The sequence below is a fragment of the Anolis carolinensis genome, chromosome 6 (assembly GCF_035594765.1).
Source record: "Anolis carolinensis isolate JA03-04 chromosome 6, rAnoCar3.1.pri, whole genome shotgun sequence".
In the NCBI taxonomy this organism is placed as follows: Eukaryota; Metazoa; Chordata; class Lepidosauria; order Squamata; family Dactyloidae; genus Anolis; species Anolis carolinensis.
Genome location: NC_085846.1, coordinates 38,784,757 through 38,802,439, shown reverse-complemented (window position 1 = coordinate 38,802,439; position 17,683 = coordinate 38,784,757). Strand labels below are relative to the sequence as shown.

Below are 17,683 nucleotides of genomic sequence, written 5' to 3'. Positions count from 1 at the left end.
TAATAGAACCAAGCCCCAAATTTGCCCTCATGCACATGGATTAAAAATAACAGTACTTTCCAGGTGAATGTACACTATAGCTTCCAAATGCACTGCAGTATTTTAGTAACAATATTTATTAACAAAAAAGCAATGACATACAAGCTGTGCTCCTCCAGTTGTTTTGGACTTCAGCTCCCAGAAATCCTAGCCAGCTTACCAGCTGTTAGGAATTGTGAAAGTTGAGGTCTAAAACGTCTGGGGAAGCACAGTTTGAGAAACTCTGACATACAGGAACTGTAAAACATGAAAAGATACCCATAGTTCAACAGCAAAGACTACAGGCATGCTAACAAGATGTGTCATGTGGTTTATGTAATATTATTGATTGGCTACTCACCACTAAGTTCCCTATGACCATGACCATCATGAAGACAATGAGGCATAAAGTCTGTCCAGCCACTTCCATGCAGTCCCACATGGTCTCAATCCATTCCCCACAGAGGATGCGGAAGACAATAAGGAAGGAGTGGAAGAAGTCGTGCATGTGCCACCGCGGCAGCTCACAGTCGCTGGAAATCTTGCAGACACACTCTATGTAGCTTTTCCCAAAGAGCTGCATGCCCACTACAGCGAAGATGAAAACGATGATGGCCAACACCAGAGTAAGGTTGCCCAGGGCACCCACTGAATTGCCTATGATCTTGATCAGCATGTTGAGAGTTGGCCAGGATTTGGCAAGCTTGAAAACCCTCATCTAGGAAAAGAAAAGACCCTGATGAGTCACTGGCACTGTCTGGCTTTGGTGGATTGTTTCTCTGAAATAGAACTTGTAAATTTCACTTTCTGTGGACTACAGCTACCAGAATTTTATAGACCAGGGGTTCCCAAAGTGTGCTCCACGGAGCCCTTAGGGCTCTGGGAGTGATTGTGAGGGGCTCAGTGCAAGGCGGTACTGTGCTGTTTTCCTCCTCTTTCCTCCTCCTCCTGCTCCCCAGGCTGGCGTATGGGCACATGATGGTGGCACCATGCTGCTTTCCTCCTCCTCTTTGGCCTCCCTTTCTTCCTCCCCTTTCCCTATTTCCATGATTCAGGTTGCTGGACGTGCAGTGCATTTAATGGGCAGCTGCCCTGGGGCTATCCCTTGGAGCTTGGCTTCTCTGTGCAAAAACAGAAAAGCTGAGCGCTCCAAGCTCACAAACTGCCAGCGGAGATCAGAGGAGTAGATCTGGAATGAGAAGCTGGGAGCCAAGTGACTCACTCAGGCAGTGAATGAAAGGTAGAAGAGAGAGAAAAGGAAAGACAGGAGGGTTGGAAGAAAACTGAGCTGGACATTCTGTAGCTAGGGGGACAACAATGAGGGTGCTCTGGGCATTAAAAGAAGACATGGCGAGGAGAGAAATTTCAGGGAATCTCTGTTAAATGCTGACAAACTCTGCCTCAAGAAGCAGGGACATTGTAAATATTAACTTTGGGTGTACATGTAAAATTTTTCAAATATCTTAACTAGTTGTTATATCAATTTGTATATTTACCATATTTTCCAGTGTATATGACGACTGGGTATATAAGACAACCCACAACTTTTCTAGTTAAAATATAGAGTTTGGGATATACTTGCCGTATAAAACTACTCCTCTTCCAAGTTTGCCCATGCCTGGTGTAGCTGCAGCCCATGTTGTTTTGGCCTTTCCCAATAGTCTTAATTGGGGGAGACACCAACACAGTCCGTTCCTCGCTGGTTCTTCCGGTGCCATCACTTTCAGCGGCCATGGTGTGGCTGGGCCCTGCCTCATAGGCACTCTGTGGCCTGTTCCTGCCCTTTTATGGTGGCCCCGCACCCAGACAAGCTGGAGCTGGCGTATAAGATTACTTTTTAACCCAGGAAAATCTTCTCAAAAGTTGGGTTAAAAAGTAATCTTATACACCAGAAAATATGGTAAATAATGAATAATATTGACTCCAATTCTTTTACTATAGTTTCCTTTATAAATATGTATATCTATAAATACTTTATTATTAATACTTCCATATACGTATTGTGTCTAATATGCCTCATGGAACACAGACAGATAGAACTAAATACTAAACATTGCCTGTGGTTTCACGAGAAATGTATGCTTCAAAAAGGGCTCTGTGACTGCAAAAGTTTGGGAACCCCCACTTTAGACAGTACTCTCAATGGCTTGGGAACCTGGAAATACCAGTCTTTTTTTAAAAAAAAGTAACATTTCTAAGATCCGAAAACAGCAAGCTTCTACTTACAATTCCAAATCAAGATTCTTCAGCCACAATGTTTTTCTTTTGAGAATCTCAAACCCCAGTTAGCAATGATAATGACTCCAATAATCTACATAAAGTCTCTTAGGAACATTGTGTCTAGATCAGTTTAGGGCCCCTCAACTGCGCTGGAATGCACAGCTTTGTGAAAATCTAGGTTGAGATTGAATAATTATCCACATACACCTGTAAAGATTTAAAATTTAAATGTTTAAACAAAATATTGCTCAGAAGGGCACATTTGCATGGTGGTTCTAGAATATTCTCAGTCATGCTTTGCTAGATCTTTTAAAATTTAATGTGTTGAAAACAATTCATGAATGTTAATCAGTTTTAAAATAGTAGCCTTTTACATTATAGAAACATTCTCATCCCCTTCTGAGATGGGACAGGAGGAGTCAAAATCCTACCCAGTCCTTGGAATACAGAAGCAGCAGGGTCCCTTTGCACTAAGGAGGATGAACCAAAGTCACTTACCAGACGGAAAGAACGCAGGACAGACAGACCCTGGACATTGGCAAGGGCAAGCTCAACCAAGCTGAGGGTGACAATGATGCTGTCAAAGATGTTCCATCCCACCTGGAAGTACTCATATGGGTCTAGAGCAATCAGTTTTAGCACCATCTCAGCTGTGAATATCCCCGTGAAGACCTGCAGAGAGGGATAATTTGAGGTAATATCAAGCTCAACAGGAGATGAAGGGGAGGAAAGAAACAAACATTCTTGATGCCCACTTATTTCAAAACCATTCATATTCACTTATATTTAACTCATAAGACATACATTTGACTGCTAAGTAATGCAGGCCAAGGCTGAATTTTGCATAATCATTCCCTGTGAGGTGTTATGTACATCAAAGGTGTTTGTAAATAACAAAAATATTAGTATGTTGTGCCAAATACGCTTCTACTTTCCAGTGTTGACGGACAAAGCCATAATACTTTGGCAGCCTATCATAGATTGGGCAAATTCCGCAGAAGCATGCTTGCCTATGGATGCGAGAGTAGGGTCATAAGGAAGGCTGAGCGAAGGAAGATAGACGCTTTTGATCTGCGGTGATGGAGAAAAATTCTGAGAGTGCCTTGGACCGCAAGAAGATCCAACCAGTCCATACTTCAGGAAATAATGCCCAACTGCTCACTGGAGGGAAGGCTATTAGAGGCAAAGCTGAAGTACTTTGGCCACATAATAAGAAGACAGGAAAGCTTGGAGAAGAGACTGATGCTGAGGACAATGGAAGGAAAAAGGAAGAGGAACCAACCAAGGGCAAGATGGATGGATGTATCCTTGAAGTGACTGGCTTGACCTTGAAAGAGCTGGGGACGGCCGACACGGAGCTCTGGCATGGACTGGTCCATGAGGTCATGAAGAGTTGGAAGCGACTGAATGAATAAACAACAACAACATGCTTGCCTGGAATTATATTTCATTAAGGAAATGTAAATGAATTAATAGGACATAATCCACTTTTAACTATACATTAATAGGACAAAATCTGTTTTCCACTGTGTTGGAAGATTGGCACAGGCCCATATCTAGAAGCATAAAAACATGGACCTTGCAGATTCTCTGTTGGAAGGTGTCAGAAATCAATGCAAAACAGTAAAAAAATCAGAGTGACTAATCTGATAAATATCAGTTTAATAGGCTGTAACCATATGCCCAATTATCTCTGATTAAGACTAATTTGGTTTCAGCTGGAAATTTACCATACCACTGAAGACAGGTTGCACTGGTAATGCATTTTAAATTAAAAATATTATTTTTAGTTAAACTTTAAAAAGATAAAATAAACTAAGACTACAATACATGACACATTAAATCCCAAAGAACATAAACAACAGGTACTAACTAAAGAATAAAAAGAAATGAGAACTGGAAAAGAACTAGAACCACAGGTGGGAACAAACAGGCAAATCTCTCTTATTCCCTGGACCAGACGCTACCTCCCATGCCTGCTATTTATTCTTCAAAAGACATTCATGCAATCACTAATTGAATGAATAGCATCAAATCTAGTTTGACCTTACAATGAAGTGACGACTAAGCTCTACTTCAGAATAGGAAAATATTTGGAAGTGACTGCCTTACATACCAGGACCATTTCTTGTTTCCAGAGATCATCTAGAGAGTGGTACTAGCAATAGTCATATGAGCAGCAGAACTTCCCCCAGCTATCCAAAAATCACCAGATACCATCAGCCTTCTGGAGCAAGGCATACTTAGCAATCCCCCAGTGGCCTCTGAAATCTTGAGAAGATTGGGGCCCTACAACCATACACAATTATGGCACTACGATTCCACTTTAACAGCCATGCCTACATTCCTCTATCATAGGGTTTGGTTTCTAGTGCGGATCTAGAGCTCTCTTGATGAGAGTTTTAAACACCCCTCACCTAAACTGCAAATCTCAGGATACAATAGGATTCAACTAAAGAAGTTAAAGTGGAATCACAGTTCTAGAATTGTGTAGTGCGAAAAGGCCCAGGATCATCCAGTGCAATTTGTTGAAGAAACTCACTGTTATTACAAGATGTGGTGAAGAGCAGGAGTACAGATGGTTCTGGTTTTTTTTTTAATGCATAGATTAGAGCTTTCCAAACTGTGTGTCAAGACATGTTAGCGTGCTGTCTGCAGTGCATAGGTATGTCACACAAATGTAATGAAAAACCTCTGAGTCTATGTGAAATAAGCAATGCATTATATATATTTAAAATAATAATGGGAGGTTTTCATGAGACATGTTGTATTCCCATGCATTTTGTTATTACAATTTATGTAGATGTCCATATCTCTTATAAGGGGTTTGTTTAACCTCTGGTTTGCTAGTAAACCTGAATTACTGTGTTGCGAAATAATGCATATCTAATAAATGTGTTACCCAATATGAAATGTTTGGAAAGCTCTAGCATAGATGAAAGATAGCAGAAGAGTAAAAAAGGCACATCCATACTCAATGAAATAGCGTGTGTTCAATCCATATTTTTCTGCTTATCAGATGCCAAAAATCTCTGTCTGACCATTGTTGGGAAACAAATGGACGTTTTGTTCATTCTGGTTTGCCAGTTACATCCTTATATGATCAGTGTTTATCCCTCTTCTGCCACTCTTAACAACTTTGCAGAAGCATACAAGAAGCTTGGCCTCCCATTGACCATCAAGAAAACCAAAGTGCTCTTCCAGCAGTCACCAGCCAGTCCCTCTGCAATGCCAGAAATACACCTTAATGGTGTAACAATAGAAAATGTTGACCATTTCCGCTACCTTAGCAGCCACCTCTCCACAAAAGTCCACAACATTGACGCTGAAATACAACACCGCATGAGCTCTGTGAGTGCAGCATTTCTCCAAATGAAACAGAGAGTGTTTGAGGATCAGGACATCCGTAGGGATACCAAAGTGCTTGTTTATAAAGCTATTGTCCTCCCAACCCTGCTATACACCTGTGAAACAAGGACTGTCTACAGACATCACACTCAACTCCTGGGATGATTCCCTAAGCATTGCCTTCAAAAAAAATCCTGCAAATCTCTTGGGAAGATAGCTGGACAAATGTCGCATGCTGGAAGAAGCAAAGTATTGAAGCAATGCTCCTATGCCATCAACTCCGCTGGACTGGCCATGTTGTCCGAATGCCCAATCACTGTCTCCCAACTCAAGAACAGAAAATGGAATGTTGGTGGACAGGAAAAGAGATTTAAAGATGGGTTTAAAACCAACCTGTGGCATAGACACAAAGAACTGGGAAGCCCTGGCCATTGAACGCTCTAACTGGAGGTCAGCTGTGACCAGCAGTGCTGCGGAATTTGAAGAGACATTAAGGGAGAGTGAAAGGGAGAAATGTACCAAGAGGAAGGAAGGTACATCAAGCCGACCCTGATCGGGACCGCCTTTCACCTGGAAATGGATATCCTCACTGTAGAAGAACATGCGGATCAAGAATAGGACTCCATAGTCACCTATGGACCCACCGCCAAGACACTGCACTTGGAAGGCCATCATATTGGGACAACGAGGGGTCATCTAAGTAAGTAAGTCTTTTTGAAGCCCCCCACCCTAAGCTGTCTTATATCAGATGAAAGAATAAAAAAGGCATCCAAGTTCTCTTACCAGATTCCCCACAGTCAACACATTGTTGAACTCTTCAGTCATTGGGTAGTGTTCCATGGCCATGAAGACAGTGTTGAGGACAATGCAGATAGTGATCCCCAAATCCACAAAGGGGTCCATGACAATAAGCTTCAAAATGTGTTTCAGTTTTACCCAGAATGGGCAGCAGTTCCACACAAGGACTGCATTGGCAAACTTATACCACCATGGCGGACACTTCTGATGAGCTTCTTCCAGTTCTAAAAATTAAAATCAAGAAGGATCTTCACCACCACAGTCACTTTCACTAAGCAAAATCACTAATTACAAATATTGTCAATATTTAATGCAACTAACATTTTAAATGGATACCTAAATCCTCATTAAATAACAGCATTGATGTAGAACTTACACAACTTTGAGGTTGACACAACACAAAATGTTCATTTCCTATTCTAAATGTCATACAAATTTAAATCAAAGGGTTTTCTTACTTTTATATTTCATCTGAAGCCAGAAGCAGGTATATTGAATCTTAGTTGGATGCCACTTGTGGCTTTCATTCCAGCAATAAAGATTACTAGTGGTAATGATATTCCTGTGGCCAAGCCAAATTTAGCTTTTGAACTATAGTTCTTAGGTTAAATAAATGTGTGCCATAAAAGTGGGTGATCTTTTTTTAGAAAGCATAAAAAGGCATTTAGCTGCACGCAAAATGAGATTTACCTTCCATGGTGTTGGAAACTATACTGAGGGCACTCCCAGCTCGCTTCTCCAGACCTGTGTTCACCTGAAGGTGGTTCTGATCAGACTTCTCATGTTCTTCCATTGAATCTGACTACAGTAGAGAACAAGATCCATGGTAAGAGAATTGTTGATTTGCAAATTATTTCAAAACAACCCCAAGCTTATAGTTGGTCTCTGTACAGGTGGCATCAGGAATTCAACATACATTATATCGCACTGCTCTAGGAAATGGGGGAAAATTAGCAGGAGAATAGCCCATCCCTTACACCAATCAATCGCAGCAGAATGTGTAGTCAAATGGTATAGTAGGCATTTGATGTCTAGGGAAGGGCATATCTGAGGAGTTGGCAGAGATGAAATGGGTGAGACGGAGACTAGAATGCTTCTGGTGGGAAACTGAGTGTGTCCAACTGAACATGGGCTAGAGCTTCATTTAAGGCTTTGTAGGCATCTAGGAAGGCTTTCTCGACTGTCTGCAACGCGTCATAGAATCATAGAATCGTAGAGTTGGAAGAGACCTCACGGGCCATCCAGTCCAACCCCCTGCAAGAAGCAGGAAAATCTCATTCAAAGCACCCCTGACAGATGGACATCCAGCCTCTGCTTAAAAGCCTCTAAAGAAGGAGCCTCCACCATAGTCCGTCTGCAACCAATAGACCAGCTGAGTTGTTCAGGGTGGTCAGGGAGCTCCTCCATCCTCACGAGGGGGAGGAGAACCCTGACCATCTGGCAACTCAATGTAGCGAGTTCGCACATCATTTTGCAGACAAAGTCACTCGGATACGTTCCGACTTAGACACCAGCATTATAGCAGTTCCAGGGGAGATAACCGAGGCACCTGCTTGTCCAGTTTTAATGGATTCATTTCAGATTGTTCAGCCTGATGATGTCAAAAGGGATCCTTGGAGCTGTGAGGGCAACTATGTGCGCTCTGGATTCTTGTCCTTCTTGGCTAATAAAACTTGCCAGTGGGGGTGGTGGTGGTGGTGGTGAATTGGCTAGTGAAGATTGTGAATGCCTCGTTGGTTCAGGGACATTTCCCATCTAACCTTAAACAGGGGATAGTAAGACCTATCCTTAAAAAATTGCTTCCCTGGATCCTACGGCATCGAATGATTACCGGCCGATCTCCAACCTCCCTTTCCTGGGTAAGGTTCTGGAATGGGTAGTTGCCTCTCAGCTCCAGGACTGATTATCTGGATCCAGCGCAGTCTGGTTTCAGACCTGGACATGGCACGGAGACTAGTTTGGCATAAATTGATGATTGTCCCTTACCTCCACCTATAGCCAGCTACTGCATTTTTTTCTGGGCTATTTCATTAGAGGTTACAAGATATTGCACATATACAGTGTTTGCCTTTCCTCCATTTATGAATACGCTCACTGCGCCTGGCTATTAGTTATCGGTACTGAGTATGTTTTTAATGTATTTTATATGCTCTATGATTTTATATGTCTATATGTTTTAAATGTATTTATGTTGTTGTATTTTATTGTGTATTGCTGGGTATCACAAAGGGGAAGAGAGATCACGGACACGGACAACTATAATTAAGGCAGGGCAGATCTTTCCATACACCTAAAAGATCCCACCCCTCTGCCTACAATATGATAGCAGGACGATTATGGTTATGTGTTAGGGTAAAGTGAACCCTGCTTGTCTTTTAAACTTCGTTTTGAATTAAAGCTGCCACCAACCTAATAGGTTTTAGGAATTTTCCAAGGTATTTGAGGTAAACTGCTCCCACTCCTGCCAACACTGCTTTCACCCCTGGCTCCCAAACAACTGTTTATTAAGAGGTTTTTCTGTAGTAACGGGATGTTACTAATGATGGAACTATCACTAAGGCTTGATGATGGAATGATGTGCTGTAGAGACCTTTTGACAGTTAAATAGAATAAGATTTATTCATTTTAAAACAGACAACTAATTTGTTACAAAAGCACTTCAGCTTGAATTGGCTGCTTGTTCAGTTCTCTTCACTTTGTTATAGACAGATCTAAACAAACCGATCTCACTGTTATTAACAAAACCTTCGCTCTATTTCAGAGAATAGTGACGAGTTTGACTAATCTATCTAGTTAGCCCCCTGGGTTCTTAACTAACACTACCTTAGAATTCTTCCTGTTAACTAACCTGGCCTGGAGAGTCAATCTCTTGTGCTAACTCTCACAAGAAATCAAACTGCTGTCTGACCTTTTCCTGTCAACTCACAGCACTCCACTCTCTCCCTGTGAACCCAGTTTTCTAAATCCTACACCTTCACACACCAGCTCTCTCAGTCCTCTCCACTCCCCACCTTCTCCTCTTCTTTTCCTCTCGCCCCCTCCCCACTCCTCTGGCCAATCCTAGGAGTCTCCTAACTCCTGCCCTTTCCAACCTTCCTCACTCAAGATGGCTGCCTCCCTGGCATTCTCTCCCAACATGGAGGCCTGCCATACTGTTATCCAGGCTCCCTTTCCGGCCTACTAGGTAAGATGCACTACACTGGTCCTGGTCCCCGTTTGAGCCGTTCTGAGTCCCTTCAGGTCGATGGGGTGGAATACAAGAATAAAGTATTATTATTATTATTATTATTATTATTATTATTAGTAGTAGTAGTAGTAGTAGTAGTAGTAGTTATTATTATTATTTGGAAGATTTGCTTTTTCTCATTTAAGAACATATAACATCTCGAGTTCTTTCGGTCATGTTTATGAAGACATTTGCTAAACTTCATACTAAAAGTCAAGTGACCTCACGCACCTCATCCACTGTGGCTGACCGCTCTAGCACCAAGCGTGGGATGGCCGGCCGATTACAGTCTTTTGGTCCATCTTGATCACTGTGCCCCTCTTGATCCGACTCCCCCTTATTCTTCACTATAATACTCTCTGTAGAGCTGCTGTTTGCTGCTGCTTCTTGAAGCTACAAAGTAACCAGAAAATATAAGTTAAGAACACTGTTCTGGGCAGGACCCAGGATTTCATCACATTAAGCGATAGTCCTTTTCTGAGCTCATTTGCACACGAATATTAATGGGTCCCATCAAATTATGCTTGTCCACTTTCGTTGTCAAGCTGTGGGAGTCCGTGTGCAAAAGGTTTCAGAAATGGAGAATTTGGACATGGGTTTCACATCATTGTTTTTAAATATAAAACACATAATATGTATCGCTTTTCTGTGTGATCAGCAAAACAGTAAACATTCCATTCCCAGTGTTGTGACCTCTCTTTTGGTGGTGTGTCTGTGGGCGGTCCCTGCAGACCCCGGGATTTGTCATGAAAGGACCCGTCACCATTTATTTCTAACTGCATGAAGAGAGAAGACCTCCATAATGGCTACTTTGAAGTCTTCAGGCCTTTTCATACAGCACAATAGTAATTGCTATTTGCCAGTTTGCGCCAAATGACAGCGATAGCGGCTCTCTACTGCACAGATATGAGATCTACAAATCGTGCAACACTATGCCTGTGAGACTTCCATCTGGCAGAGAGTGACGTACGTAGAAATTACAACAAATTGGGAGGAGCATAGCTTCCATGGTGAGATGAGTCAAACTGGATTACTTTGAACAGTAAGATTTTTGTGTGATGGGGGGTTGTATGCAGTCTACCAGGATCTTGTATGCATCCTGTAGTTTAAAAATGTGGGATTCAAACTGATTAAGCATTTCAAACTTTAAATGTGATGAGGTCCCCAAAGTGGGATCAGGGAAATGGCATTTTTAGGCCAGCAGATTTGTGCAACACTGAGCCAGTATTAAGATTCACTATCCTCTTTCACACAGACATAGATACACGCACCCTGTATCACCAGGAAACGGAATATATTCTTTATTCATATCTGATAATATCAACTGTATTTCTTCCTCTCATGAACCTGCCTATTCAAAGGAGAATTAACTCTAAATTACATTTAATATTAATACAGTACTTTGGAGCACGCACACACACACACACAACAGTTTTGTAATCATTACAATAGCCTTAAAAATGTCTGCATTATTGTTTAATACCTAAATTGAAAATGTGGTATTTATAAATATAGAAATGATAAAATGTGAAGCAGAAATGAATATTTTTCATTACAAAAAACCCATAGTTTATTGCACTTAATGAATGCCCCAAGATTCTTTTTAAATTATGGTACTGATTTCTAAATCTACATCTATAAATGTGAATAATCATATACAAAGTTCCCACAAATTTGCATCCTCTTTTGTCCTCTTCTTGGAAGCTGCTTTTTCTTTGTTTGCACCTAAGGGTGCCTTTTGACATTAAAATGTCTCTTCATTTAGCTGAAATGAATTTATGTGTTTGCTTCTATATCAATAACATACTACTATTATTACTGCTGCAATTACTATTGTAACATCATCTTCTTCATCCCAGTATTGCAAGTTTTGTTGTTTGGATGGAGTGGGAGTGTTTAGACTTTTTTGCATTATGAACTGGCATGTGTGTGTGTAGAGTATCTTTAAAAATCCCAGCTTAGAATTTCCAAGCAATGTATTTTTTTCCAAGGAGGAAAAAACCCCATACTGTTTTAGAAACTGTCCTGCAAGACATAACTGGATCTGGAATGTCTCACAAGCCTAGTCTTCCTCCTAGGCTTGAAGAGACCTTCCCTGCCTGGAAATAGAAAACCCACTTCCGAATGTTTGGAGATTAGAAACACAAGGCCATGGTATTAAGACACCATTCTGGATCTGCCTTCACCAATGAGGACACTAGTTAACACAACCTAAAAATTAGATTTGGGAGGGTGGCCTGGGGTCAAGCAGCCAGAAGCAGCTGGCGAGGCAGAAAAGCTGTTACAAACACCAGCATGCTAGAGATGCCTTCCCTTATAGATTTTTTTAAAGAGCAGAAGAGGACACTGACGTCCATAAGAGCAGCTAACATAATATGTTGGCATTAAAAAAGAAATAAGTATTGCAAGTTGCATGCTAATGATCATTATGAATTTATCTCTGAGGACTTTATCACATGGAGGTGGCAAACTAGCACAATTGCAGGATCATCACCTATGACAATGGTCCTTATTGCATGACATTGTTGCCGGTCTGCCACTTCGCTGTGATGAAGCTGCCACAGTGCTGGGATTTAACAGCACAAAAGAGGGGGAGGCGGCACAGTGTGGGGGGAGAGCAGAGTTATGCTGCCCCACTGGAAATGCAGCTTTGCACAGCCAAGGCATTGTAATTGCTCAACATCAGTGGCTGTGCGAAGCCGCTTGTCATCATAACAGATGAACCACAGTGGTGAAATAGGTTAAACCCTTGTGCCGGCTGAACTGCTGATCTGAAGGTTGGGTTGCTGACCTGAAGGTTGCTGGTTCGAATCCGCGAGACGGGGTGAGTTCCCGTCTGTCAGCTCTAGCTTGCGGGGACATGAGAGAAGCCTCCCAGCAGGATGGTAACACATCCGAGCATCCCCTGGGCAATATCTCTGTAGACGGCCAATTCTCTCACACCAGAAGCGACTTGCCTCAATTTGCTTCTGACACGATAAAAAAATCATAACGGTAAGTTGCCATTATCCTGCATCACAAGCATGTGTTAATGTCTTGAGATACCTTAACAACAAAAGTGTTTGTCAATGTAGGCAAGACCCAAGGACCTATGTAAAAACTTCACAATTTCCTCAATGTGAGCTGGTCATGGAGACAGCGGCATAGACGCTGTGTAACCTAGTAAGGAAAGCACAAGGCTTGACACATATGTAAAAAACAAAAACAAACAAACAAACCAAAAGGTATGACTGTAAAGAGTAACTGTGTAAAAAGGTGATTGGATAGGTCAAAGATAGGGTAACGGTGAATAGAAGGAACATTGATTTGCTCAAAGCAATAAAGCAGCATTGACTGAGATGCTAAAGTCTTATTGGACTGTTTGGACCTTTTAGTTGGAATTTCAGTAAACTCAGTCAGAAGTCTGCTAACCTAGGTATGGAAAAACGTTATGACCTCATCACATTATAGAAATTCGTTGTTCTACCACAGCTGGCATACAGCCTGCTGGATCTCATCACATGAAGCACATCTACTTCTAGCGGGACTCTATGCCAGCTGCATCAGTGAAGTGGGGAAATCTGAACACAGTATACTAATGTTCAGATGGGGAGAATACAGGAGCACGGCAGAAAGGTACGCTTTCCTGTGTGTGATGGGCAAATGGGTGTTGCAGGCGATGTGGGGCACTGGGTGACAGATTTGCCCTGCTGGCCCAAGATTTGCCCTGCTGGCCTATGAGTTACCCGGTCCCCCATCTCCCGTATCAAGGACCTCAATGTGATGAGGTCCTTATTCACATGCTTTTCAAGTACATGTTTGGCACATATTTTAGCCAAATCTCAAATATTAGCCAATAGGTGAACTATTGAGGGAACCAAGCAAACTAATAGCCCAATGAAGATTCAGCAGGCATAAATTGCTAAAGATAAAAGAAAGGGAGTAGAATGGAGTATTTGATCAGCTGGGACACTGTACATGACTAATTGGCCCTGCGGTGTTTTATTACAACTCCTCCTTCCTCCTCCTGTTCTCCACAGTTGATCTTACACTCACATCCTCTGGTCTTCAGCATTGTGCACTATACAGTATGTTAATAATCTCTGTTATGTGGTTGTGGTTTCCCTTGTTGCCTGTCCTGATTCCTCCTTTCCCCGTACTTGCCCATGATTTCCAGTCTTTGTTCCAGGGAGGTCTTTGTTTTCTTCAGGCAGGCTTTCACCCAACATGTTCTTCCCCTTTGTGTTGTATGTTGAAAAGGGTAATTATTAGTCCATAGTCCAAGTGAACTACTCCCATCCTTACATATCTATATTTTCTCCAATGCCAAGATTATGGAAGTTTCCATTTTAGGCCTTCTTTCTGCATTTGGAGTAATTCTTGGGGTGGAGAGTGCTGTGGGGCTCACCTGCCTGTGAAGTTATATATTATAACCTTTGTTGTGAGCTAATCATCAATAAATATTAGAGATGCCATGAGTAAATTGGCTCTTTTTGGAGTCTTTTGTGGGATGTACGAGCGATATCCGAAAAGTAAGATTATAAGATATTTTTAAAAATACAAAGGATAAATATATTTTAATAAAATTTATATGGATTATATCATAGGTATTACATTATTTTTCCACATTATCATCATTCAGTTCAATACATTTGTCATCCGTGGGATGAGTTTTTGATGCCTGTGTCATAGAAGTCGCTGGAGGAAGCAGCAGCAATAGAGCTGGAGTTGGGAGTGGGTGGCAGAGGCCGAAGCGAGGCCGAAGCTGTCTCTTGACTGGAGAGGCTTCCCGAACTGCCGAAACCCCCGTAGTTTCTCATGGGACATCTCTCATGGGATGTTGTCAACATATTGGCCTGCAATTGGAGATCTTTAACTGGCTCTGTTGCTTTACTCCGCTTGTAAGAGTGTTCTCTCTGTCTCTTGAACTTTCATACTAAAAGTGTTTTGTTTCTTCAGGAGGACTGACAGTATGAAATACTATTTCTATATCCGTTCAATTTAAGTAGCTCCAGGAAGTGAGAGTCAAGTCTTGCTGACAGATATATTTCTGCTTTCAGTAAACAAGTATAGGAGGCAGAGAGCTGTGTCACGGCTCAGGAATGGAGCAGCAATCTGCTGGCTCACAGCTTCACGTTGAGGACGGCAAGGCAGCACCGCTGTGTTCCTTAAAAATGCTGCCTTCTATGCCACCCCATGCTAGCAGCTTGGAATAGCTCACATAATGTGTACAAGCAGTCCCGGGTTATGAATGAGACAGGGTCTGTAGGTTTGTTCTTAAATTATATTTGTATGTAAGTCGGAACAGGCACTTTTTAAAGTTTAACTGCAGCAAAAAAATAAATATTTTTAATTTTGGATAGTATAGGAAGGAGTTAACACCACTGTAATATTTGTTTGCTGTCTGTGTCCCTGTTCAGAAGATTTCACCTCACTTAATGTCCCTGTGACCACTGGATTTTGAAAAGTCTGGATTGTGGAAACAAGAATCGTTGATAAAACTTCAGTGGATGCATTTTTTTCCTCATGATAATACTCAGTTTCTTGAGATAGATTTCCTCTCATTTCCTGTTGTCTCACCCCTGTTCATAATTAAGAATCGTATGTAAGTCAAATGCTTGTATCTTGGAGACTATCTGTGTTACATTTTTAAATCTCCCATGAATTGATGTATCCTGCTCAGGATTCTTTTAAAAAGCCCTAACCCATCCGCAGAGTATGAGACCAGTCACACTATAACAACCAATACAGTCTTGAAGCTATTAATTTTGTTGAACACAATTCCCATCATTGACTTGGCCAGGCAGGAGAAGTCCAACAACTTCCACTAAGCTTTTACACTATATTCTAAGGAGGGATGATGGAGCGCTCCACGTTTCTTCTCTGGCAGCGTGCAATAACTGCTTGCTTATGACTTCAGTGCTTAAACACAAGGTTGCTTCAATCAATACAAGTTACGAGCCTTTCAGTTACAAGGATCCTGTATAAACAATTCCTTGTCTACACTCAAAAGAGTCAGCTTTGCCTGTTTTACTATCGTGAGCTTTGTTCAGAAAAAAAGAATACATGTCAAGAAACCTGAAATGTGAGCAGTTTTATGTTAGCTCACAGAATTGTAAAGCAGGTTTTGCAGAGAAAGAATTCTTTGGGGGACTGTTGATGTCCCACTTGAATAGTACCTTGTAGTAGCCTCTGGTGGCGCAGTGGGTTAAACCCTTGTGCTAGCAAGACTGATTACTTGAAGGTTGGATTGCTGACCTGAAGGTTGCCAGTTAAAATCCAACTCAGGGAGAGCAGAGATGAGCTACCTCTATCAGCTCCAGCTTCCCATGCGGGGATATGAGAGAAGGCTCCCACAGGATGGTAAAACATCAAAACATCCGGGCATCCACTGGGCAACGTCCTTGCAGACGGCCAATTCTCTCACACCAGAAGTGACTTGCAGTTTCTCAAGTCACTCCTGACACGAAAAAAAGTACCTTGTCTATGTGCTTTTGACATTAAGTGTTGGACAACCCAAACATGACAATAATTGTATGGATGCAACTTATGTGCCTATTTGATTTAATCTTGAATTAGAATACATGAAGAAGTCTGAGCAATCTCAGGACTGTAGAGTATGTGGAGAAACTAACTATCCTATCAAAAATTGACTTTCCACAGCTGCCCTCTGCATTTTAAGAGAAGTTTGCATTGGTAGTATATAGTATTTCCCGTAGAAACAAACTGAAGATTTAACAAGGTGTTTTTTGTTGGGATCACAGTTGCAGGGGGAGGAATTAGCTGTTCATGGTTCCCTGCAACTGCTATTACAGAAAAAAATGCAAAAGTTTAAAAAGTTTTTCCGTTGGAATACAGTTCCCAGAATAGTCTACTTAGCCTGGTCACAAAATAAACTTTTCTAAGTTTCTCAAAAATATGCAATTCAACTGTGTTTAGTCACATAATAATTGCCTTCATTTTGGTCCTGCATGAAAACAATTACCATTTGTATGTTTTAAATGTAAATGCTGTAAGGGGGGAATCAACTTGGTGCTGTGATAGGAAGTCACATCCAAAAACAAATATTGGATCTTGACCAAAAGAGAACAGGATCAGTACATTTAGGGGCCGCAGTGGCTCAATGGGTTAATAAACCTTTGTGCTGTTGAATTGCTGACCTGAAAGTTGGCAGTTTGAATCCGCGGGACGAGGCGAGCTTCCACTGTTACCCCTACCTCCTGCCAACCCAGCAATTTGAAAACATGGAAATGTGAGTAGATCAGTAGATATTGCCTTGGCAGAAAGGCAAAAAGGCACTCCATGCAGTCATGCCAGCCACACAACCAGGAGGTGTCTACAGACAACGCAGGCTCCTCTGCTTGGAAATCAAGATTAGCACTTCCCCCGAGCTTGAGATGAGCACTGCCTCCAGAGCTGGAAATGAAAAGGAGAAGCCTTTGCCTTTATCTGTGTATTTGTGTTCATTGTATTTCATTGTAAGAAAGCACTGAATGTTTGCCTGTGTCTGTTTATATGCTGTTTATATCCGCTCTGAGTCCCCTTGGGAAGAAGGGTGGAATATAAATATATTATTATTATTATTATTATTATCATCATCATCATCATCATCATCATCATCATCACCACATTTGGAGCAACTGGGTGAGGTGGAAAGGAATACACACACACATACATGTATACACACAAACACAAATACCAACCAGCCTTTCCTGTTCTTCCTGGTGCTTTTTCAGCTGTTCCATCATCTGCTGGAATTCGGCCTCTTTCTCTTGTTCCTCCAGCATGGTTTGCTGATTCTGCTCATCATAGGCCATTGCTACCACAGCCAGGATCAGGTTAATGAGGTAGAAAGAGCCCAAGAATATGACCAAGACGAAAAAGATCATGTATGTTTTTCCAGCTGCTCGCAGAGTCTATGGGAAGAAGGGTTTCCTGTTATCCCATTAACCTGGAAACTTTAATCACCAAAGTAAGATCATTTTTCAAGTGGGTAATTAGGGGTTAAAAAGAACAACAATCTGAACAAACCAATTTCTAAGTATTTTTATTTTGTATAATTGCCCCTGGTGGTGCAGCGTATTAAAGCGCTGA

General features: G+C 41.6%; 1 protein-coding gene across 2 annotated transcripts in view; it reads right to left on the bottom strand.

Moving 5' to 3' along the window:
- The window catches only part of scn4a (sodium voltage-gated channel alpha subunit 4), a 101,398-nt gene that overhangs the window by 39,110 nt on the left and 44,605 nt on the right, over positions 1-17,683 (bottom strand). For both annotated transcript variants that reach the window (XM_062984366.1, XM_008113208.3), the window contains exons 10-15: positions 17,293-17,505; positions 9,842-10,003; positions 7,075-7,186; positions 6,370-6,608; positions 2,737-2,910; positions 380-736 (exon numbers count right to left, since the gene is read on the bottom strand). In XM_062984366.1, coding sequence (XP_062840436.1) covers positions 380-736; positions 2,737-2,910; positions 6,370-6,608; positions 7,075-7,186; positions 9,842-10,003; positions 17,293-17,505 — 1,257 coding nt within the window. The remainder of the gene's footprint in view (positions 1-379; positions 737-2,736; positions 2,911-6,369; positions 6,609-7,074; positions 7,187-9,841; positions 10,004-17,292; positions 17,506-17,683) is intronic.